The 24,628-nt window shown below is 39.5% G+C and overlaps 1 protein-coding gene across 4 annotated transcripts in view; it reads right to left on the reverse strand.

Moving 5' to 3' along the window:
* Positions 1-24,628, reverse strand: part of PTPN14 (protein tyrosine phosphatase non-receptor type 14) — a 126,355-nt gene that overhangs the window by 36,321 nt on the left and 65,406 nt on the right. For all 4 annotated transcript variants that reach the window (XM_064509680.1, XM_026102345.2, XM_064509678.1 and 1 more), the window contains 4 exons: positions 9,906-10,003; positions 7,165-7,232; positions 4,331-4,401; positions 2,490-2,577 (listed from right to left, as the gene is read on the reverse strand). In XM_064509680.1, coding sequence (XP_064365750.1) covers positions 2,490-2,577; positions 4,331-4,401; positions 7,165-7,167 — 162 coding nt within the window. In that variant the 5' untranslated portion in view covers positions 7,168-7,232; positions 9,906-10,003. The remainder of the gene's footprint in view (positions 1-2,489; positions 2,578-4,330; positions 4,402-7,164; positions 7,233-9,905; positions 10,004-24,628) is intronic.

The following is a 24,628-nucleotide window of genomic DNA, read 5'->3' on the forward strand; positions in this document are numbered from 1 at the left end:
ACGAAAAGCATATATATTTAGTTTAATAAAGAAATTGGCCAAAGAACACAAAAAAACACAAGTAGAAATATCAAACGAAAGCCATTCTTTAAGACGTAATGCAGGACAGTGACTAACCACTATTTTGTTGTTCTGTTTCACTCTGCTTTTCATTATTTCAAAGTAGTTAACACTTAAGTGGATTCGGTCTGCTGATTAGTGAGAACAGATGAAGGTTAAATGAGCCCATGGTTCAATTTCGTGAAACAACAGGAACGCCACAGACTAGCATACATTATATAATACCCCACATTCCCTATAATTGGAATTATAGGCATCGAGAACCCATATGCCTTCCAAAAGCAACATTCTTCTTTCCTACTCACAGTATTACTCCTGTCATCTGGTGAAACAGGTAGCGATTTCAGGAAACCACACCTGGAGATGGAATCCCTCAAAATCTACACCCTTCACACAGTCCTTTGGAGGACTTTGTGTAGAAGCTCATGACTTGGCACCCAAAAAAGCACTCGTTGTATTTCTGTACAGGTACGTTCTCCATTGTTTCTCAGGCTATCGGTTAAATATTCATCTACACACACTTCACTCTGTAACGTCCACTATCCTTGCACTGTTTTTCAGAAATTCTATCGTTTTTGTGCCTGGCCATGTCTCCCTGCAGCCTCCTGTTTGGGAAACACGTGCTCCTGCTCCACTTTCCACATGCTTGTTTTCTTAAAAATGCTTTTTCATACTGCAACAAAAGCTTAAGAAAAGCTTGACAAAGAGGTTTTTGTACGTTTACCAACAAAAGCCACTCCCCCCAAACTGCATACACAATAATTGAGTCACACTTTTGAGTGGTAAATACAAATCATGATAACACAAACAGTGTGGTTAAAAAGAACCGCTAAAAGAAAGGATATGAGAAAAGCTACACATGAGCCCCTGCATTTTAATAGATCAGATTTGAGCCATTCTCCTGGCCTTCTTGTATTTTATCCCTAGAAGGCAAGAATGGAGTATCTGCACCTGTTTCTAGCTCCTAAGGGTTAGTGCTCTGGCAAACAGATGACGGACACCAGTTTTCAAGCCCCTGCCTATGTGCTGGTTCTCAGTGTTGCACATGCCAGGACTCTTCCACCTCTACTCAAAGTCAGGTGTGGTTCGACAGCTGACAGGCCTCAAGTTTAGTCTCTTTAAAGGAATAAACATTCTTCTGTTTTGTCCCAGACACAGCTTTAATAAGCAAAGAGACTGGGAAAATGTTGGGGGAAAACTACATATTTGTACCTATACACATGTACACACGTGTGTGTGTCTGTGTGTGTGTGTGTGTGTGTGTATTTGCAAAAGAAATAGATTTCTAATAGAATTTTGTAACAGGAACAGAAAAAGAAATCTTTAATCTGTCCCTTCAGATGCATTTCTATTTGTCCACAATGCCAGCCTGCTGCTTTTTGATACAAGGATAACGTCTTCCTGCATTTTGGAGAGCACCCACTCCACTGCTCATATGTACCTCACTAATACGCAATAATATCTAATGACTATTCCAACACAGAAACCCACTACACTACAGCAGCACACAGCATTAGAATGAATTAATTTGAGGAAAACTTTGATTTCTTTCAATGACGGTTACGGTTCCATAATTTGGGGGTTTGTTGGGGTTTTGCTGGTTTTTTTAATTGTTTTCTTGGGTTTTTTTTTGGCCATTCGACTCCCAAAATTGGCTGAAGGGAAGGATCTTTTCACTTTTGACTTCAGTAAAAGTAGAAAGGCTTTTTGTTTGCTAAAGAGCCATCTTTAACTAGCAGAGAATTGCTAGGCAGTCCAACACTAACAGTGACTGAGTGGGTTGGCAAAGTGAAACGGGGCACGCTGGCAAGAAGGACCAGTAATTTCCAGTTTTTCAGCACAAGCTTTTCACTGTAGCGTGTGCTCTCTAAAGCCAGGAAGACCATACATGGCAGAAAAGGGCTTCCATTGACTACAAATTCAAAGCAAACCTTGGAAAAAAAATCCTCAATTTTAAAAAGTGAGGAGAACAGGTGTGGACATATAAGAAACTAAGTAGAGGTAAAGCTGATGTTTGGTAAATAGCATCTGAAGAAGACAGAAGACCACCCACCTTAATTTCCTATCCTGCTAAATAAGATCAGAGCAGAGGTTCATTTGTCCCAGCCATCCTCCTTCAGACAGCACTCAGAAAGGAAAGCAAGGAGCATCTCACCTTCCCAAATGAGCAGGGACTTTGAGCAGCCCTGGCACATTCGACCTCTTGTGTGGAAAGGATTTTGGTGGAAGAGAAGCAACAGGGTCCACTAGGGGCCTAAGATATCCTCCTGCAAAAAACTCCCTTCAAACTACCAGAATCACTTCATCTTCTGGAACAGCAAAACACAACTGTCTCTTTTGGACATATACAACTTCTATGCATTCCAAAGGACACTGTATCACTTAATGCAGAGGCTGCTTTATAATATATACCAATAGTGCTAACGTACCTTCACAGGGAAACTTTCCTGCCCAAACCCTTCCAGGCGTTCCACTTCATTGATGTACATCAGCTCAGCTTCTGCTGCTGTAATGCCACTGCAATTATAGTAACAAAAGGCAAAACGTAATTGAATATTATAAGCACAGAGAAATTACTCGTGAAAAAACGGCAGCTTCACAAACCACTTTAGATGAAACTTCAGATATCCTGCCTAGAAACATACAACACAAATCTAACTTTCAACATTAGGATCATAATCAGGAAGAGGAGGAATTTTACTATATGTTGCTAAGGGATGGTACAAAGCACAGCTCAAATTACAGGAGTAACAAACTGAATTGATCATATTACTCACTTTCTTCTGCACACATCAAATGTTTTCCAGGCTGCATTAATATATCAGGTCATTGCATCAGGATAAGTCTAGTTTTGGATGGCCAATTTGACCCATATGGACCCTAATGTGCATAAATAGTACACAAGTCCACCGAAGTTGCATAAAATGACTTAAAAGGGAAGACCTACATTTTCATGTTGGTTATTCAAAAACAGGCACTAAATCCATATTTTGCACAGATTCTCTTCCATAATAGAGAATGAGCTGTCTGAAAATTTATACAGACACTTGTCTACACATGCTTCTGTCACAGCTCAGGAATTTGGACAAATTTCAGTTAGCAAAAGCAGGTCAGAATTGATTGTAGGTTGCACCAAAAGAAGGCCACTATTAATGGTTCTCCTTTTTGCTCCTCCTTACCACAGGTTACAAACATGGAAAGGCAGGAACCAGATAATACTTGAGGGAAAGAGGGAGAGAAAGGCGATGGAATTTGATCTACCTGCTGAAGTGAGGAAAAGTGTTTGTTCTTTTGTTGCTGAGATAGCACAAAAGAGCACAGCAGGGGATGGAAATCTTCCCTTCTAAGTCTGCGAGTTAACCAAGATCACACAAGCAGCTCATGGCAGAGAGACAGAAGAACAGACTCAGGCCTATTGATGGCCAGTCTGGAAGCTACCCCTTCGGTTGCATCAAAGGCCCAAGTCTGCATTAAATCTCACACTGAGAATGGCCTACAACTCACAGACTGCCATTTGCCCCTTTACAACGATTTTCTGTTATATAGTGAAGAATGCTGCACCTTTGACATAATATTCCTATTTCATTTTATATAATAAAGCTTTAAATGCAGATTCTTAACATAATTCAAAAGATTATTTCCAATGATGTACAGGCACTACCGTTTTTCTAAGAACAGCACTCTAGAGGTTTGAATACTTCTACCACCAGTATACCTACATGGCACCAAAGAAGTTTGCTTACAAAAAGGGTATTTGTACTGAAGCACTAACATGTACATTCGTAGATCATTAACTAGTGACAGTGCATCTTTTTCATGATGAGACTTAAAGCCCAACATGACAAGATCCCATCTGCTGTTATTTTCATTTTTACTCCATTGAAAGAAGGTAACTGCTTAGTGTATGTCTCTCTTGAATGAAATAGACACTTGGACCACCTCTGATCAAGTCATGCGGTCTCTTCATCATGAGGATTTAAATGAAGCCTTAAAGAGAAAGGAATCTACCACACAATGCAAGTAGAGCTGCACATAGTCATTAAACCTTATGGTGGCAATGCCCATCTATTCAGGATTAAGTTCCTTGGCCATTTTATGGTTGCAAGAGGCAGATAATCTTTTGTTACAGACTAATTAAAAATCCAACTAAACATAGCATGAAAATAACATGAAGATGGGCTAGTTTACCACAGCCAGAAGGTGAGGAAGGGGAGTACAGGGATGACAATAAAAATAACAAAAATCCTGAATCTTAACATGCCAAGCTCACCTGTGAGTTCGGTGTTCCTGAGCAACCTTTTGAGTCAGCTCCTCCAAGACAGCTTCATCCTGGGTCCAGTCCTGTAAGAATATGAAGGAGTTTCAAAGACTAATCATACAGAAAGAGAGACAACAAAATGCAAGACAAAAATTATGATGGCACATGTTCTGGGGTTGTTTGCTGTTCATACTCTTGCAGACAGCTACATTGAGAGAACCTAGCATCAACTGCAATGAAAAGCCAGTGCACATGCTTGACCACAGCGTGCTGAAAATTTGCAAGAAAACCACAAGGGTCTGGGTTTTTTGTTTGTTGTAAAAAGATACTGATTAAAAAAAGGGGGGTGGGGGGAGAATGCAGTGGGAGTGGACATTTTCCCCAAATACACAACAGTATATAGAGCATGGATAAGGGATTTTTTTTCTGGATAAGGCTCAAATAAGCCTTTAAAAACACTTGGAAGGCTAAAAATGAATACGTACCTTTCAAATCAGCCAAAAATAATGCAAGCAAAATAGCACAGACATAGACCAAACAAAATGAAGTCATGGGTCTTTCCTGTCCTGCAAACTGCAGGTACTTCCTTGCCCATGTTTAAAGAAATCAAAACTTCACCATTCCTTTAAATATGCAACAAAACTCCTCTTATGATTTCGACACATTTCTGAGTAGAAATTTCTATCTTCCACAAATTTAGTAACATGTGATAGAAATAATTCTGAAATAATCAAGAGCAAGTTAATAAAGGAAATCTGGTCATAAATTCAAGGCCAAAAAAAAAAGTTGAAAAACTTACTAGCAAAACCTCAAAGTTCTTTCTTTTATTTAAAAAGAAGCCTTAAGGCTGCAGGTATTATACTTAAATCACTGCCTGTTTCTTGCTCAGTGGGGCCCTCCCTCTGATATTTGCTTCTGCCACAGAAAAATGTGAAAGTGGTAGCGTGCTAATGAAAAATGGCATAGTACATGCCTATACACAGCTACACAGCTGTGGGGTGTACCGTGTACATAACTTTGTTCTTTTCACTGCTGAAGAAATGCCATTTGACATACATTGTAGCCTCACAAGATCAAACGGTACAAACGTAGCTGCCCCTCCTTCATTCACCAGCTCACTTCACTAATGAATTTATAGCAATGTTCTTGTTGGAGGCTCTTTCTATGTCTGAAATTCGTTCAGATCCTCCCGCTTGCTTTAGGACTAGTCTGTATCTACAGCAATTAGCAACTGTCACAGTACTTGCAGTGAAATATTACTATTACGTTATACACTCCTCCCAGAGGAGAAAAGACAACAGGTTTTAAAAAGTGCCTAGAGAACCAGTTGGTTTAAGAATAGGAAGCTGACACTTTGCAGATCTCATTAAATTTAGCAGTAGTAGCATGGATGAATGGCAAGACACCATGAAATGGTGACCCACTCGTGGGTCCAAAACAGAAGAGAGGCAACTATAAAACAACAAAGGACAGCTGACCCCAAAATGGGTCAAAATATGTATCTATATTGAAGGGACTTTGCAAAAATACAGTAATTTGCAGTGATAGCCTGACTACACATTTCTCTGTCTATATTGCAGCCATCATCTTTCCCACTTAGGCTGTAATACATCACTTGATAAACTATCAGCTATATGCAAGATTGATCAATTACCTATTAATAAATAAAGAAGACCTAACATAGAAATCCCCTCCACTAGCCTGGCTAATTGCAGTTTCTTAGTGGAAGGAAAATACTGAAGCTGTGTTCTAGCTATGCAAGGCATACTCATATTTCTATATATTCATTAATTCCTCTTCTTCCTACTGGATTTCACTTTCAGCTGGCATTGAACTACTTACCAGCCCAAAATGGCACTTTCGCTTCAAGACACTGCACAACAATTACCTTTGAAGTTTAGAATACACTTCCAGCTTTCAGAAGGCTGCATATACCCTATATAGCTGAAGAGCCAAGGTAAATGAGAAGAGCTGCTTCTGGAAGTGCCTTTCTCAGACATTCAGGTTACAATGAATCATCTTCTGGAGATACCTCTGCCTCCCCACTAACTGCAGGGAGAAACCAGATGCCTCATTTTTAGGACAGGGGAACCCCACCTCACCTTCAAATTTTGCTTTCACTCGCAAAGAATTTCAAGTTCTTTTACATTTTATGAAGCTCACACTCACGTTCTGTGCTGCTGGAGTTTATGAGAAATAAAGCCAGCCTTAATCTCAGCATTTTTTTGCAGTAAACTATGCTCCCAGAGGGGCTCAATGTCATGGGCTGCAAGTGCCTGGCATCTATCACCACAGTCTAATGTAATCGGTGACCGAAAACACTTCCCTCAGCGTTCAATTATTTGCTAGTTTCCAATTTAAATTTAAAACAATAAGTTTACAGCACAGTCCCTGCAAGGCATTTTCAGAAGTCCTGATTCATGCTTCATTTCAGTCTAACAGTCAATTGATTTAAGTTTGCATTCTCTTGAGCAAAGATTGGATGACTTCTCCTGTGATAAAACATTTACTAACATCAGCTGCCCTCATACCCCCTGGTTATGTAGTATTACTAATACTACAGTACTGCTGATATACACCCTGCTAGATAAATGCAAATTCTTAGTTGATTCAATTAAATACATTTCTTTTGTTGACATCTGTTCCCAGCAGAGGCTTAACAAGGACTGAAAAAGGGCTAAATCTTCAGCTACAATTAAATATATTGCAGTTTTTGGGAAGCAAAGTTCATTTCAGCCATTTACAGTTTAACACTGGTGCTTTTACTCTATTATCAACAAAGCCATCTCTGAGGCATGGAGGAATTATTCATAAAAGACCACAAAAGATGGGGAAATGTAACTCACCATAGGAAACAGGACATATTCTCGGAGGAAGTCATGAGACTCAAATTGATTATAATCTCCAAAATCCGCTGGAAAAAACAACACAATTACTCATTTCAGCGCTTTCCACACGTTAAGACCTCACTCAACCTTTGCACAGATGCTTAACTTCAAGTGGGTGAGTTCTCTCTGAAGTCACAACCCAGTGCAAAGATTTCTGCTTGTACTTTAGCTTTTAACATGGAGGTCTGAAAATAATAGTGCAATTACTAGCAATCAAGTAACAGGCAACAAGTAATTTCTCTCTTTTGTTCCTTTATGGGCATTTGCAGTACTTAACTATTAGGAGTGCAAGAGCTTCTTTCTTGTGGTCTTCACGAACTAATATCAACAAGCCTGGGGTTGCCCAGATGGTGCACACTTGTGTTTCTCCAACATTCCCAACTCAGACCAAGCAAAAAAAAATTTAATCTCTCTCTGCTATATTTCAACATAATTGTATGAAAGATGCTTAATTTTACAGCCTGGGAGGCTGAAATCCACCAGCCAATTCTATTAAAAATAAATTGTCAATAAACAGCACAATTTTAATAGACATCTTATCTTTCTTCAGCCATTATAACAGCCCAGGCACGGAGTCATTTTTCTTCAACTGATTGGCCTTCCACACCTTTCTACTTGCCTCTTCTCCCTCCATATCTCTTTAAGAGCTACTCATCTGCATGCTCACATCCACTCATACAACCAGCTGAGGATTCTTGTCTAAATGTCTTTGAAACCATGGAGTTTTGAAAATGCTTCCTAAAGGCTAAACTACTTTAAAACCAAAATAAAGCCTATACTTATCTATCTGTTAAATACACAACAGCTTATATCAAAAGAATATCTTGCCGGGAGGTTTTCATTTTATTTTAATTGAACTGGATCAAATGCCATCTACAAGATTCTCATATTATAGAAGTTGGAAATCCCCACCATAAATCATATTAGCTAAACATTCTTTCAAAGCTTCTAGACAATTTCACATATTGCAGGATGCCAAAAACGCAGTTTCATTTTGTTTTCACCTCAGAGTTATGTTTTAACATAAACAGAAAGAAATCAAAATGAACATGAAACACAGAGTCTAAGTTTAAAAGAAGTAAGTATTTCAAATATCCTCGGTTGCATCACACGCAAAGGACAAAGAAAGTAATACAAGGTCATGAATAAAGCAAATAAGATTAGGTGCAGCATTCTGATGCAATGGTCTTTGAAAGATAACAGATTACATAGAAAAATTCACAATAAAACTGATTATTGCAAACTGCTTACAGTGAGACTGACTAGCTCCCGAAGCTAGCAAAAAGCTCCAGAGACATGAGACCAGTGTGACATATTCAGTATCTATTTATCAATAACTTACATACTGACAAAACTTCATTGACTCAGACTGCAAAATTCAGTAAGGACACATCCTTTCGATTTTTCAGAAAACATTTTAAGATTTGACAGGAGACACTTTCCCTTCAATTTTTATGCAAAATATAAGACACTGTAATAGAACTTCCATTGCCCTAAGAAAGATCATATTAACATTACTTTTAATTGCAATTAGCATTTCACTTAAGGTATTAGTATTTTACAATATAATTTTAGTGTACTTAAAAATGTGGTTGCTGGTACCTCTCTAGAGCACTGTGGGGGAAGCTGGTGCCGCCAGTGCCTAATGACCTGCGTTTCAACCTCATGAGTACCTACTGTTCCCCTCAACGTCAGAAATAGGAAGATGTTTAACTCCTGTGAAAATCCATTCTTTAAGACAGCTGCAAAGAGCCTTACAGATTACCAGTGGCAGTCAGAAACAGAACATGTTCCCTACATACAATTCCCTCCTGCAACTGCTAGACTTGGTCAAAATGGAGAAGGATGTTTTAGAAAGTCACAAATGGAGTCCTAAAAAGTTTCATATTGACAACAAAGCACTCCACGAACCAGAGAAGCCAGGATTGAAGTACTGCATTTTAAATTCAAATTCGCAAATTTAAAAATATTACTAGGACAGGCTATACCACAGAATCTTTAATTTTCAAGGATCAAAACTACATGTTCCTTTAATATATGTGTACTCACTCCTTGCCTGCCCCCCATCAGAAGGCATGCCCAGGACATAGTTGTTGAAATTCTGCCTTAGGTTCTCATACTCATGGATGCACTGAAATATACTGTCTTCAAATAGACAGCCTCCTCTTCTGCCCATATATATTTTACAATCCCACCTTTACTGATGTCCTAAAGGAGGCTCAGAGTAAAAATCACACTGTAAGAACTAGTTTATTATTAATTTATAACTCACATAACAACTACAGTCATGTGTTCTTCCATACTTCGGATGGCAATATACAGCAAAATGAGTTTTTAATTAAAGGCAAAATTAAAGCTGCTGCTACACTCTTTGATGTAATTCCATTTCAAACCAAAGAACGTGAAGTAAATTCATTACTACAAAGTACTCCATGGCTGCAGTTGGAAGAAATAGAGCTTTGTTCAGATTCAGTACCAAATCAATTTTACAAATGGTAATGCTGAACACTACGATGCAGTCCATCATTCCCACCCTGAGGGTGCCAGTCATTCATCAATGACAGTCCAGCTACGCACTTCTAAATCAATAGGAAACTCAACTGTTATGAACAGGAGTCATACTAATGCCCAGTCAACATCTGGATCAAACCAAAAAAAAGGGAAAGTTGAAAATGGGCTAGCAGGTAACATTATCTTACCTTGCACTGCCAAACCAGCTAGCCGAATTCCCTGCTCCAGCGAAGAACGTAATCGGCCATCAAGAACATCCTTTTTCACTTGTAGGTAATACTGGTATCTACAAACAAGAAAAGAGAACAAATTACAAAGTCTATATACTTGCATATTTTCTACAGAACAAGAGACTGTTGAAAGTAAGAAAAATTCATCACGAACAGGTTGTGTAGTTAGAACAGCAGCCCATGCCTGAACTGCGAAGTTCCACATTATCTGCCAGGCGCATGGACGTTACCAAAATAAGTCAATAAGACTGCTATGGGGACAACATTTCCAGGTGTACAAAAAGGAAAAGAAGTTGTTCTAGTTTGTATTCCCAAGACCACACAGGGGAGTAACATCTGCCTGGATTACCTCCTCCAGAGGTTACCACGCATTCTCCAATATAGAAAGAGGCTGTCCCATATTTCTGCTTTGGTTTTCGCTCCAGGGTCACCATTTTGATGGGAGAAACGGAATTTTAGCAAAACGCTTTGGCTGACTGATGTAATTTTAACTGGGGGCCACACAGAAATTCTTTATATTGGCATCCCTTATCCGTAAGGATGACTTAGACACACAAATCAAACAGAAACAACTAATAGCACCATGCACCTGATGATCTCCAGAAACTCATCACACGATAAACTATGTTTGGTTTAAACCACAGTAACAGAAACTACACATTTCACCTTGCATTTGCAGCAGAGCAGCTGAGGACAAACAAGGAGCTTTCCATAAAAGTCGTACAAATTACAGTGTTGCTGGTCTTGCATCCCTCCCATCCACCGAACTGTACTAGGCACACAGCAGAGATGGCCGAGGCAGCAGGGATATGGACCAATCTGTCCAGCATTAGCAGGCTAAAGTCCAACAGAGACAGCTTCATTACTAGGCCATAACATTTTATTCTGCAGGCACCAATGCATGTTCCCTTGAGCAAGCTCGAGGGCATGGAGGGTAAAATCGGCAGGGGGCAAGACAGGCAGCCACCACTGCAAGATCACCACGTCAGCCACTGATGTGCCACTAATCAAACACAGTTGAGTTACAATATAATGATCTAGTGTTCATCTGCTTAAACTTTTGGTGCACACGTACGTAACCCATCCCAACTGACATAAAACAGTTTCTTCCTCAGCTGACATGCAAAAACTCATCAAATCTGAGCCCAAAGACATTGTACCAGTGTAGCCACAGCTCGCGTGTGCACTCACAGCCTTACGTGTCCAACCCCCAGACCTACCAATAGTAAATGATGGGTCTGGGTGACCGAAGTTAAGAAAAACCAAATGCCAACAAACACAGAAAAGGGGTTTCTCAGGCAGTGACCAGACACGTCACTCTGGCTGCAGCTGAACCAGGCTGTGAGGTTACTGCTTCAGCTGCTCAGCACTGCGCGCTGCCACAGGTCACCGCTCCCTTCAGCGGCACGCGTGCTCACCCCCTCACACAAAGGGCATCCCCTCAAAGCAGCAGGGATTTAAAAATAAAAATAATTGCTTGAGCTAAACCAGATCATTCTGACAGAACTGGGTTAGAAATAAACCATACACAAGCGTGTCAGCCGGTCTGAAACCTCTGCAAGGAGGACAGTGAAGAGCGGTCAGAAAAAGACTGGGGGCAGTAAACTCTGAGCTGGACTCAGCTGCAGCCAGCACACAACATCTGGCCTTAACCTTGAACCTTTGAGATTAGCAAATAAACACTTGTCCTGTTTTAATGACTTCAGACCGGGGGGGGGGGGGGGGGGGGGGGCGGGTGTGCGCGCGTGTGTGTCTTGTTGGGGTTTTTTCTTTTTTTCTTTTTTTTTTGGTTTTGTTTTTATTGCGTTCCTGGGCAATAAACAAGGCAATTAACCTTTCCTTCTTGGAAGAGAACCACAGTTACATCATCCACGCTACAAGGACTACACTGTAGAACAAATACAGTTTCTACACTATACAGTCTATATTCTATACTATTGTCTACAATCTATACTATGCCACATAGTCAAACTATACTCACAAACGTTACCATTTAACTCTGTGCGGAGGTAGTAGAAACGACCTGTGTGCTTCAAAAGAAAAAAAAAAACCAAAGTCATTCTTTGCGCAATATTAATCAAATATGGCATTTTACATTTCTCTTCAGTTAACTCTTCGGCCAGCGATGTGAGATGCAATAACTTGCCACTAGACAGCACCAATGCTCTGACCAGGCCTGTACTCACAAGGTAACAGCACTGTGACAAGGCTGCAAGCATTTTCAGCACAGAGAAACCTTCTCAGTGGAAGGCCTGTGTACATGATCCTTCACATCGAGTAGGTCCCTTTTGAGCTGACAATTTTCATGTGCGCTTAAAAGGTAATTGTTAGGTTACTAGCTTTAGGTTCCCTCTCCCTCTATCTCCTCGAAAAGGAGACATTTTCAAACAGGAAAAAAAATCTCATTTAAAATGTTTAGATTAATCTTCATTAGTCTATGTGAAAGCTAAAGACATCAGCGGGTTTTGAAATTTTATTGAGGAAGGAAGTGTAAAAAGCATACTGCTTCTCAGCTTGATCCTTGTGCTTCAGCCCCAGGTTTCACACTTGCTTAGTCCTGGGGACAAAATCAGTGTCCTTCCAGTTCTGTGCAGTGACTAAATCTCAATTCTGCAAATATTCATGCTTTCACACAAGCTTCACATAAGCTGCTTTGTCAAATATGCACATGAATAAGTGTTTACTGAATCTGGTTTTAGAGACTTGTAATCCCAAAGCAGGTTGTATATTTCTGTTACAGGGCGGGGGGGGGGGGGGTGGATGTGGGTATTTACATGCATGAGTTATGTATGTTCTGTTCCAACAGAACAAAAATTAAACTCTATTGCTAAAATGAACACAAAGTTAAGAGATTACACAAAAGTCAAGAAGTGTAAAATCTCACAGTGAAATCCTAGCTGTATTGAAATCGAGAGTGCCATCAGCTTTAGAGGAGTTCGGATTTCAACCACACTGCCCACAAAAACATAGATGAACCACAGTGAGGATTATCTATATAAGCATCACCAAATATAGGACATTAATGCAGTCACTGTAATATCAAATGCTATGATCAAAGCTTTCAAAAGGAATAGTGATGTTGGGTATTTCCAATTTCAGTTTGCTGATACTTCAGAAAAATCTGTTTTTAAGAAAGCACTCAGCACCCACTGTATGAGAAAGAAGCCCATTTAAAGGTGTTCTACCCTGAATGTCAGAAACAAGTCAAATTTCAAAAACATAGCAGGAATATTCTACTGTATGACAGTACAGCATCGCATCTACTAACATTGTAGAAGATTAAAAGTTTAGGATTTATTGTATATTATGGATCGCCACGCAAAGAGAGTTCAAGAGATGCATACAGCTTGTTCTGCCACATCAACTAGTGTTTCCAACAGAGAACACCTATGGAGAAAGCTGGCAGCTTTCAGAGGCAAGTGCATGGAAAACCAATCACCTAGTATGTCTCTGACATCTTTTTTCCATGGAAGTGGCAAGATAAATTGAAGAAGACTGGGACAGAAAACTATGGTCAGTAACAGCTCCATCTTTATTCTTGGATTAAGAGTGACAGTGGTCACCCACATAAGGTGTCCCTGGCATATCCTTTAATTATGGCAGCGTAAGGCACGAACTGGAATCATGAATTCCACTTTCCAGGAAGAGGAGCTGGGTTGTCACTAAATAACCTGGAAGAAGATCTGCTAAAGGCTATAACAACTCTATGAGACACAGATTCATGGCTGAGCTGTGCTGCAAAACTGTGGTCAGGCTTTCTGCCCATTCGGCAGAGAGAACAGAAATTGGCCTGTATTCCATCAAGGGTTTGAGGCTCCTCTGTCTGAAATTAAGTTAAATGTTGTTATTATGTCACTAGCTGAGACTACTCTTTGTTTGTTTGGATTGCAAAAGTGTGTCTATAATTTGAAGGAAATCAAACATTTTAAAAACGATTCATCTATAGATTCACTGAGGGAAGCTGTTCCAGAACAGCAGACAAAAACATGCATTTCATAAGCCTCCGATTAGGTGGTTTAGTTGGGAAAGCAGATGGAACCAAACAAAAGAGAAGTCTGCAAACTGTACCCCAAAATAATAAAAGCCAAGAAATTCAAAATTAGGACTTACAAAACTTTATTGCCAGGGCCTGTATGGCATACTAGGGGAGTGCAGGGCAGAAGACAGACCACAGCATAGACAAGTGGGCTGAGAGCTGAAATCTAGCCTTGTTTCTCTTGTGCTCATTTTGGGTTAAAATTTTTTTAGCAGAGCCTTTGTGTGTTCAATATAATAAAGGCTACTAGACTTTGCCAGCCTGTAGCTAATTCCAAGGGGAATGGGAGTGGACAACAAGTCTGAACAAAGCCATAATTACAAGGATATCATTTCCCACAACTCTATTTCGCCAACACAGAAAACATTAAGAGTATATTTGCATCTACTGCATCAAAAAGCACACTTTATAAAGTAAAGCTGCTGCAACTGGACAGTTATAAGACAACATTTGAACTCTGCTATCAACATCTGCATTTTAGCAATCAATATTACATCAGAGAAGAAAACCCAAATGGTACTAGGAAACAGGAGACAAGGGTGCTTGTTTAAAATTTAATTATAAGATTTATATTCAGACTTAGCTATAGCTGTGTAAATCTAGAGTAACTCCATTTGCCCATACAGTTCTGCATAGACCTTACGACATCAGGCTGTGTTTGTATAGATGTCATTGAATTCACTGTACTCTTCAATCATCACTTTTTCTCTGATGTATAATCTCTACTGTTGTTTTAAATATACAGAAGATAATTCAGTTCACCAACCACTTTACTGGTTTCCCTTCTCTTGGGCAGCAAATTTTTGAAATATCACAACCCATCCAGAACCTGGCATGAACAATGTTGGAAGTGAGATTTTTGTGGAAAAAATTAAAGGGTACCTACAAAAGCAAGAATACGAGTTAGTTCTGCAGAGTGCACTGCATCTTCACACTTTTCCTACTACAGACTTCCATAGAGAGTCACAAGGCAAACACTTCATTAATAATTATTCATAAAAAATCAAGCAGCACCCAAATCTGCTAGGAAATGTACAAGAACAAAACAAAAAAAGCTTATTTCCCGAGGGATTTACAATCCAAATGTATATAAATATTTTACATACATACACACACATATATTTACATAGATGTATATGTAAACGTAGACAGGACAGAGATAGGTAGGATTAATATTGTTTGCATGTTGTACTGTGATCCATCTGGATTTTAGTTATTCTTCCCTGTTTTTACTTTCCTTTTCTGTGCATCATGGACAGGAAGGATTAAGAAAATACACATTGGTTTTAGAGCAGCAGGAAAGACTTTTTTAAATTATTTTTCAATCCATTAATATCATTTTGCTGGAAATTTCAAACTAGCATGAATAAATCCATTACAGTTTCAACACAAATAAACTTATATACCTTAAGTGTATCTGAAAACACACATAATCTGTAGAAAACATGTGTTAGTACCATAGAAAAAAATGTATTAGTTACCCAAGAGGTACAATTTCTTTAAAATTGTTTCTAATGATGCAATTATTGGCTTGACTAACTTTTTATAACTCATTAGGTACCTTTCTGGCGCCAAGCCTATCTATTGGATAACTGCATTGCTATGTAGTTTAACTTCTTTTCTTGAGGAAAGAAAACTGCTTTACTGTTTCCATATGTTCAAAATAATAAGTCTTTAATACTCAAAGGAGAGAGAGGCTGTCCCACAAGTGGTTTAGCTCAAGTCCTGCTGCTCTTTTCCAACTTAAAAAAAATTGCAATTAGAGTACAAGATGATCTTGTAAAATTAGGAACACAATAAAAGTCATATTGAATCACAACAGTAGTCCAACTAAGCTCATTTGGTTTTATCTCAGAGTGGTAATGTACTTCCGAAGAGACACTGTGATGTACAGTTATGCAATAATCTGCCCATAGGGGAAGCAATTTCTTCCGAACAGAAGACTTCTATCACTTACTAAAATTATTTTAAGCCTTAGCTGTGATATTGATGCATCTATTGTTCAGCTAACATCTTAAAATCATCCATGATTTGGTTTCAATACCATTTAGTGACAGGATTCCACAGATACTTACATATTGTGATTTAAAGAGAAAGCTATTTTTTATATTAAACAGTGGCTTTCATATTTTCAGCCTTTGAGCTAGATAAGCCAATGACTCAGCTATTCAGAGAACAAGCAAAGGAACTGATTGATAATGACCAAAATGTTATTTTTTCAGCCATTTGAGACAATCATAGTATTACTTAGCTCTTACTGGTTGCTTTTCTGAGAGTAATGTGCTTTAAACAGAGTTCATGATCATTAGCCCTGTGACATTACCCGTCTAAGCTGAGGCAGGAAACCAATGGCAGACTTGGGAGAGCTGAATTTTTTTCCCCAAGTCTCAGTCAGGCTTCCACTTACTAGACAGTGCTTATTTCATGTGGGTCAAGATACAGCAACAAAACTTACTGCAAACTGGGGCTGCGTTTTATATGGCAAGAAAGAATGAGGCAAGACTGGTCTTTTCAGAATCAGTGTTCAGTATATTGGCAAAGATGGTGTTACGATTTCTGGGTTTGAGCATGTTGAAACTCATTTTAGGGGCAAGAATTCAATCAGCACATTTTAATTTAAAGGTTTTAACAACAGAAAAGATATACATACATTGATGACGTCATTGTCAGCAACACAGTGCTAAGGTCTTCTCTTTGCCTTTGGAAAAAACTTAGATGGTGCTGATAAACAGCACGTCTCTAGCTCACTCCTCTGGAATTTCACCAGCTAATCTCCTAGCGGAAGTCTGATGTTTCATGGTGCTAGACAATAACCATTTATCTGGGATTTGTGGTAGAATATAAAAAACAATGGCTATGCTTCACTACTAAGGAGTAATATTTTTGGAAGGGTATTACTGAGAACCAGTCTACCACACCCTGTATCAGACCTTCAGAAAGATCAGTAGACTTGCCAGGAAAAGAAGGGAAGGAGACGAAAGAGCTGATGTCACACACAGGCAAAACTTCCTTCAGAAGCTCAAGCTGTCAATGCCAATAGCAAAACACAGTCATAACAGTTTCGAGGGTAGAAACTCCTTGATCATAACAATCTTATAAGGCAAGTCAAGGTTAACCTCAGGTAACTGAGGAATGAGATTGTTCAAAAGCAGAATCCAGCTGTCTACATCCTGGTTTCCTTCAACAGCTGGGTGGAAAAGATGACCGTGAAACAAAATAAAGTAAATGAAATACATGGAAAGATTTGTGTCATTTCTTTTCCCCTTCCTAATGAGACAGAACAATGCTAGGTTAGCATTATTTTCATGTCTTTGGTTCATAGGATTGAAAAGGAAGGACAGATTAAAGCACAGTTCATATCATCTACTCCCACATCTCTCAATCTCACTCTTTAAAGATAATAGCTTATAGCTGAAGGGGTAGAAGGCGATTTGGATAAAAGAGACTAATTTCACAATGACAGTCACTTTCCATTTGTTTTGCTATACATTTTGCAAGCATAAGCACAAATAATACATAGCCTTGCTGACTCACTTGTCCTATGAGGAACAATGAGGAGTACATAGAAAGGTAAGCTAGCAGATCTAACCAGTTTAAGGTCCTACCAAAAGCCAGTATCTTCCAAAGGTCCAGCTAAAATAAACAAATAAATAAAATTAAAAAAAACCTCATTGCTGAGGGTACTGAAACAGCAAAGCCTTTACCCACCTAAAAACAGCCTGATCAGAAATGTGCATTTCCTACGTGTTATTTACCATCCTCATTTCATTAGTTCACTACTTCGACGTTATTGCTTTGTATGTATTCTCCAGAAGACAGACTATTAAAATTTCAGATCTCTTCCCCACCGCCAATGCTTTACACAACTGGCAGAAGTTTTCAAACAAGTGCATGTGTTTTAAGAGTGATAAACTTTCCTCCTTGTGTGAATCAATCAATGAAGTCAAATGCCTGCAGGGAAATCAATCACTCAAAAAGAAAAGAATATGCAAATTGAAAATGGAGGAGCACATGGTTTATAACCTCTCACATATAAACAGCTGCTTCCAGTATAGCTTGCTATCAAAATGTTGTGGGTCTTTGACAGCCAGTGTTATAGGAATGGCTAGTTAAATTCTAAGCAGTGAAATACAGATAAGAGCATCACATTCAGCATTCTTCTTGACATTTCATTGAAAGGCAAAGGACTGAATAAATCTGGAGATTCATTCAGCCCTGGAATTTTTCCCTCCCGGTCAGAGTTGAGGGACTTGGGCAGACCCGTGAGTCTGCATGCCAGCATGCAGACTTGCTGTGCCTTTTCTGTGGGCACCTTTTGCCTCCAGCTGTCATCTCTGCACCAGAAGTAAAGCTTTTTGCAAGAAGGAATCTCAGATTTTAAAGAAACACTCTGCAAGGCTTTTGGTTTTCCTGCCATTTCTTATGGACCACAAGCACTTACATGCATCCAGGCCTTGTTGAGGCCTGCAGACATGACACAGGCTGTCCAAAACACGTTTTCCTTTCTTGAAAGGCTTAGCCAGCAGATTCAGTCATGCAGTATCCATCAGCTCCTCCATATTTAAAAAGGAGCCTCCCCTCTCCCCAACCACAACATGTCCAACCTCCATCCCTGGATCTGTACTTTTTCTTAACAGCATGTTATACTTTTTGGATACTCTAAGTTCAAATAAACCCACAAATACGAAGTTAAACCTTCATATTTCATAAAGGCCAGTAATAGCATGCTTTAGCAAGAGCAGAAGGCATGCCACAACCTGATCCTGATTTTCTGCCCTTGAACTCTTGAATTAATTATAACAAATTACAGGGAGCCCCACTACAATTTATAAGCACAATAAACTCCCTTATAACCACCTATAATTTTATCAGGGTTAATCCAAATACCTAAAGAATTATACAATACAGTACTCCAACATGCCTTTTAGAGTAAAAATTTTGGGAAGACATATTCTCTTGTCTTTCAAGCCCTCTCAGCAAAGGCTAAATTTGATCTCTTCAAGCTGGAGTTCAGCAAAGGCAAATCCTAGTGCCAACACCATATTATTTATCCTTGTAAAGGCTGGAGTGCAATTGTAAAAATAAAACAAAACAATCAAAATCATAGAGTGAAAATAAATCTGTATTTTAGTGAGTTTTCAGCTGAAAATGCAAATATAAATATACCGAAACATTAGAACAAAACATTTGGGAGCAAAGGGTTCATTAGCCACGCTTCTTTGAGAACATGCCACGTATCCATCTGTTCTAGGTTTTAAGCACATGCTTAAACTTTTATTTTTCACTATGACAATCCCATTGACTTCAGGCTTTCTATATAGTTAAGCTTAACTATATATGCTCATGTCTCCTGAGACAGATACGTGAGTTCAGCTACAGAGGTCCAAAGATTACAAAACAAGAAACACTTATTAGTTTGACTTTGGTTTTGATCATAAAGCAGGACTGATTCAGGTAGCTGGATTACATGAGAGACCAACTGTAGTAATGCCTCATACAGCTTTTCATGTACAGATCTTGAATACTGTACATAAGGAAGGATTAGTATTCTCATTCTTCCACCTTACTTCCCTAAAAAAAATACAAACAAACCAAAAAACACATACAGTGAGAAAACAGGGGGCTAAGGAAGGATGCAACCACCTGTAACAGTGGTGACATTGGAACTGAACCCAAATCTACTCTCAACCAGTAGTGTGCATGTGTCAAAAGGATATCAAAGCCTACAGGAAAAATTCCTCTTGCTAAACCTCCTTCAACCTTTTTGTGTGGTCTGCAATAAAAAAAACACCAGTACCCAACAGGTTTTGTTATCAATGCAAACCTATGAAGTCTCACACAACTCCCCTCATCACCACTGCCACATTCAGCCTTCTACTAAGGGGGCCTCTCTCATTTGTAATACAGGGCCCCAGGGCTCTTTCCTCCCACCCTGGACTCCTGCACACCAGCAGCAGCTGAGTGCCCTGACGTGGGACCCTGTGAGGAGCCAGGGCTTTCACGTGCAGTGCCACCATCCAGCTCGGGAGCAGAAAGGGCAGGAGCCGTGCTGCGCTCCAGGGAGCGGGGAGCACGCTCCCAAGAAGAGGCCGCTTTGCAGAGCCGGGTACAACTAGCCATCACCCCTGGGACTGCCACAGTCTTGGGCTACTGCCCCTCCTTTGCTGCATGACGTTAGGCATGTGCTCCAACTAGGTATAGGACTTCCAACTACATATAGGCTCTACCTATTTATAGGTGCTCAAACATATGACCTGGCATGCAGCTTGTGTGTTAAATCCCAGTTAGTCTCATCCTCAAAACAGCAGACCCATGTCCCCAAACCGTTAGGGGGCACGAAAGTAATGGCAACTGGGAAGATCCATCCTCACAAAGATGCAAAAATGAAAAGATGAGCCATGTCTATGTACACTGAAGACTACTAAACTTCATTAGGAACAGGAGCACAAAAAATCCTGTTGTTTTTCCCCAACTTGGAAGTGCAGTAAAGGTTGTGGCAGAAATCAGATTAGATAAAAAATTATAATAGCTTAGATTTACTTCCTTTACTCATATGCATTGACTCAGTTCAAAATATGCTGTTGCCTGCCCTGAAAAGTATATGCAGCTAACCTTCTAGCTGTCTCCACTGTGGGAAAAGGTGGCTTAAGTTACATATGGAAGCAACATGAGTCAACAGTTTGAAAATTCTCCTGGTAGCCAGCCAGGTTAATGGTCAAGCAGGTTAGAATATCATGCTAAAAAAATGTGGTGAGCTAACCAGAACATACGTATACTCCAGCTCACACCCTGGAACACTGAAAATAAATATAGAGACAAATCTTTTAAAAATTGCGTTAAGTACAGATATAACTCTAAAATATTCCTAAGACACAAAACAAATGTGAAAAGCTCCATATGCTCCATGCTCCTCCCTCCATTATATCAGTTAGTTTAATAAAAGACATTGTACCTACCTCATAAACCCTACCTCATATCTAAATATATATTCTAAAGAAATATTCTCCTATAGTGGAGCTCTAAACTCTATGACAAAAGTCAGCTACTCTTTTTCTGAGTAAGTGTACTTCTATGCATTGCTGCTGAAGATGAATAAAGCATATACCAGCGAACAACTGGCATGCATACGTAAGTATCCAAATGCACACCACAAAATAATCACTTTGTGGGTGCAGACTGGCATGCAAGTGTATTCAAGTGTTACTTTATTCAAAGAGCAAGTGAACACTTTCAAACTCACGGAAAACATGCTTAACTTGAACTTAAAAAAAAAAAAAATAAGGCTCTGGTTGCCTGTAGTGGAACCTCGTTCAGGATTTACGAAACTCATTAGAAAAATCATCAGTAAAACCCTTCAGGTACTATTCTAGTCTCACAAAATCAAAACCCAAGAAAGCTCTGTTGCGTTTAGTGGAATTTTACCTTGTAAGGAGTTAAAGTCCAGTCCAGGCACCACTGCCTTTTACAGATGCCTGCCCTGGTAATAAGAAAACACTGCTTGAAATGAGACATAACGAAGTTGCCACTTATCTACTGGGTCCTCAGTACAGCAGCTTGCATTCCTGTGAAAAGATTAGTGAAGCACCTACGCTAGAGTGCCTCTGGTGTGCTCACCGCCACCTAGCAGAAAACAGGGACCAAGACCTTGGTAGCCTCACTGTTTGCACAGGGTTAGTGTAAAATAATCACCCCACAAGTGAGCAGATAATCCAAGAAAACCACGGCCAAGGAATTTCTAACGTCTCAGTGAACACAACCCTGCAGAAGTGAACACGGCTCTGGTAACAACAGGATGTTGCCAGAGAAATGTGTGAATCGGTGCCCTGTTGGGTGGGTAAAGTAGATTCATTTTATGAAATGAATAATTATTCTTTGTAAAAGATTCAAAAACAGCTGAAGATATCAAGTGCAAAAGCAGCTGCCAAAGATAAAACAGTGAACCAGTAAACATCTCACTCCGCAGGAATCTGCCATCTTCTGACACAGAGATTTCTGCCAAATTCTTGTTGAGACTTTCAACTGCACAAGGGCCTCCACACAAATGCTTCTTTTAAACACATTCAGAGACCTCAGGACTGTACAGACATCCAATTGCAGCTCCTTTAGCTTTATACCCTGCCAGTAAGGGAAAAAACATTTAAAGTATCAGGCTCCCTGAAAAAGGCTACGTCTAGAGCACTAATTTCATGTTTTGTGCCTCAGCCACAGAGAAGAGGAAAAGACGTTGCTCCACCCTGCAGTATAACCATCAAAATTCAATAAATGAAATAATGAAGACTAGCAATGCTACTGTAACCAATGCTACTGTAATTTAACTGCCTGTTAAATTCTTGACATTTAAAAAGCAACTAATAACCCCAATCCAAAATGCACGTCTCTTCATTTGCAGGTTACTGCCCCTGGGTCCCCCTCTACCTCTGTAGCTAAATTTTAGTCATCTGCCTGAGACCTCCTATTTAGAAGACCAGTGAGCCTTGGCTGGCTTTTCAACACATGCAGTAGGAAAAAAGAGACAATGAATCACCTCAAGAAAGTGATGGATGAAAGAATGGAGAAATCCTGAATCATTTTCTGGAAATGCCTGTTTCTCCTCATAGATTCCACAGGATGTCTAGACTGAGCTTTCTCCTGACTGAAGCACCAAGAGTAAACTGCACAACTAAAGCAGGACCAGTGAGCGTCACTGAGACTTAAGCGGCACATCCTGTAGCAGTCCGCACTTCACTAAGGAGAGGCCGCTAGTCTCCACTCCTGCATCACCTGGGAAGAGAAACGGGAGAGTACTAGCCCCAATGTAGCTATGTGTCGAAAATAGTGCCTGAAACTGCACCAGGAGACAAGTCAGAGGCAGCATACTAATCTATGAGGTACACCATAATATTCACTGTATATACAGCAATGCTTAATGAATGGGCAACCCCATTCTGCAGCAATACACGCTCCTACCACACCTTAAGGGGAAAAAAAGCCAGCCAAGCACTTTCCAATAGCCTAGATGACAAAGGCAATGGGTGACACAGTTCTCGGATTATAAGAGGAATGAGCTCTTTCATCTTTACGTGAGAAGCGCATAAAGGCTGATGGACAATTCTGTGACTTAAGCCTTTAGGGATGACAGGTGTCCACTTTCCCTGTCCTCCTTCTGTAAACGGAAAAATTAAATAAAAATCTATTTTTCTAGAAAAAACAGAATGACTCCATTACAATAACTATCTCTATAGTGGTTATGCTAAAAATTTCACAGAAGAGGAACAGAATGGACGTAACACAAAGTAATTCTCAGGATAACTCTGATCAAACCACTCACTGTTAGCCACAAGGGAGAAATCAGAAATACATATTTGTTGAATTAACTTCCTCCTTTCTTCTGCCTAAAAATACGATGAATAGATTCATGAACATGCACAATGCCTTCCTCCCAAACAAGCTTGGCTTAATAAAACATTAATGTTACAGGTCAGATCAAGCTCTGAAAAGCTGGGCAAGGCCTTGGTAGAGCAATCATAAATTAAGTGGATGATAAACTGTCCTTTTTAGAAGTAACCAAGCATCATTTGGTCTTGCTTTGAAAGTGGCTCGTTTAATGCAAATGTTTTCTTTTATTTTATGGGCAACAAGAGTTTATTTTCTTTTTCTTTTTCTTCTTCTCAATTAAGGAAACAAAAGGAAACAGTTCTAGTTCCAGCATGTCACCTGTTTGATACTAGGACTCCACAGGCTCGTTTATTTTCATAAAAGCATATTAAAATATGGGCTATTTTTACGCTAGCAAATTACTTCTTGCATCTATTCCATGCAAGACTACTACAAACCACGTCCTCTGCTCCGTGCTCACTGCCAGCTCAGAGGGATGCCTGTATATACAACATACATATTGATGTAATATAACAACACACCCACAAAATTGAATTGCATTCATTATCACATTTACAAAGTGCTTCCAGGCCCAAAGCACTCTTACCTGCGGCCTGTCCCAACGGGAGACATGATTAACAACACTTGGCAGCTCTGAGAATTGCACCCTTCAGTGCAGATTGAGAACACAGGAAACAGTGAAAAGTCAATATAACAGATACCCTGAAATGCTTTGGGTTTTTTCCAGCAGATAATAGTACTCCCTTTTAAAAACAATATTGTCCTTATGAATTTTTAAATGTTCTAACTGTTACAGAGTAAAGCCAAGGAACTACATTTCTCCTACCTCTGCTGCTGGTCCATTTTTTAAGGTTTAGAAAAACCTTGTCAACTACTATTACCACTTCTCAGTGCTTTTCCTGATTCCAGTACTAAATGAAGCAACAAAGAGAAAAGATTTGCAAAAAGGTACCTTAACTCAACACCCCCCCCCCCCAAAGAAAGGAACAAAAAACCCCCGAAGCCAAACAGTTTACTCTTGATGTATGTGCACCAAGAGATGCATACTTCCCCCTCGCCCAAAGTCAGTGACTAGTAATTTAGTTCAAATTATCCTTCTGCTTCATGCAACAGAGAAAGTCACAAAGTCTAACTGAAAGGAACAATTCTATGTTATAGGAAAGGAAACAAACCTATTTGCTATTATATTTGCTTCTTTCTATCTGCATTAGTAACAGGAAAGACAACACATTGACAACATTCAGGGAACAAAACCCGTAAGCTATTGAGA

This window comes from Dromaius novaehollandiae, chromosome 3 (genome assembly GCF_036370855.1).
Source record: "Dromaius novaehollandiae isolate bDroNov1 chromosome 3, bDroNov1.hap1, whole genome shotgun sequence".
NCBI lineage: Eukaryota > Metazoa > Chordata > Aves > Casuariiformes > Dromaiidae > Dromaius > Dromaius novaehollandiae.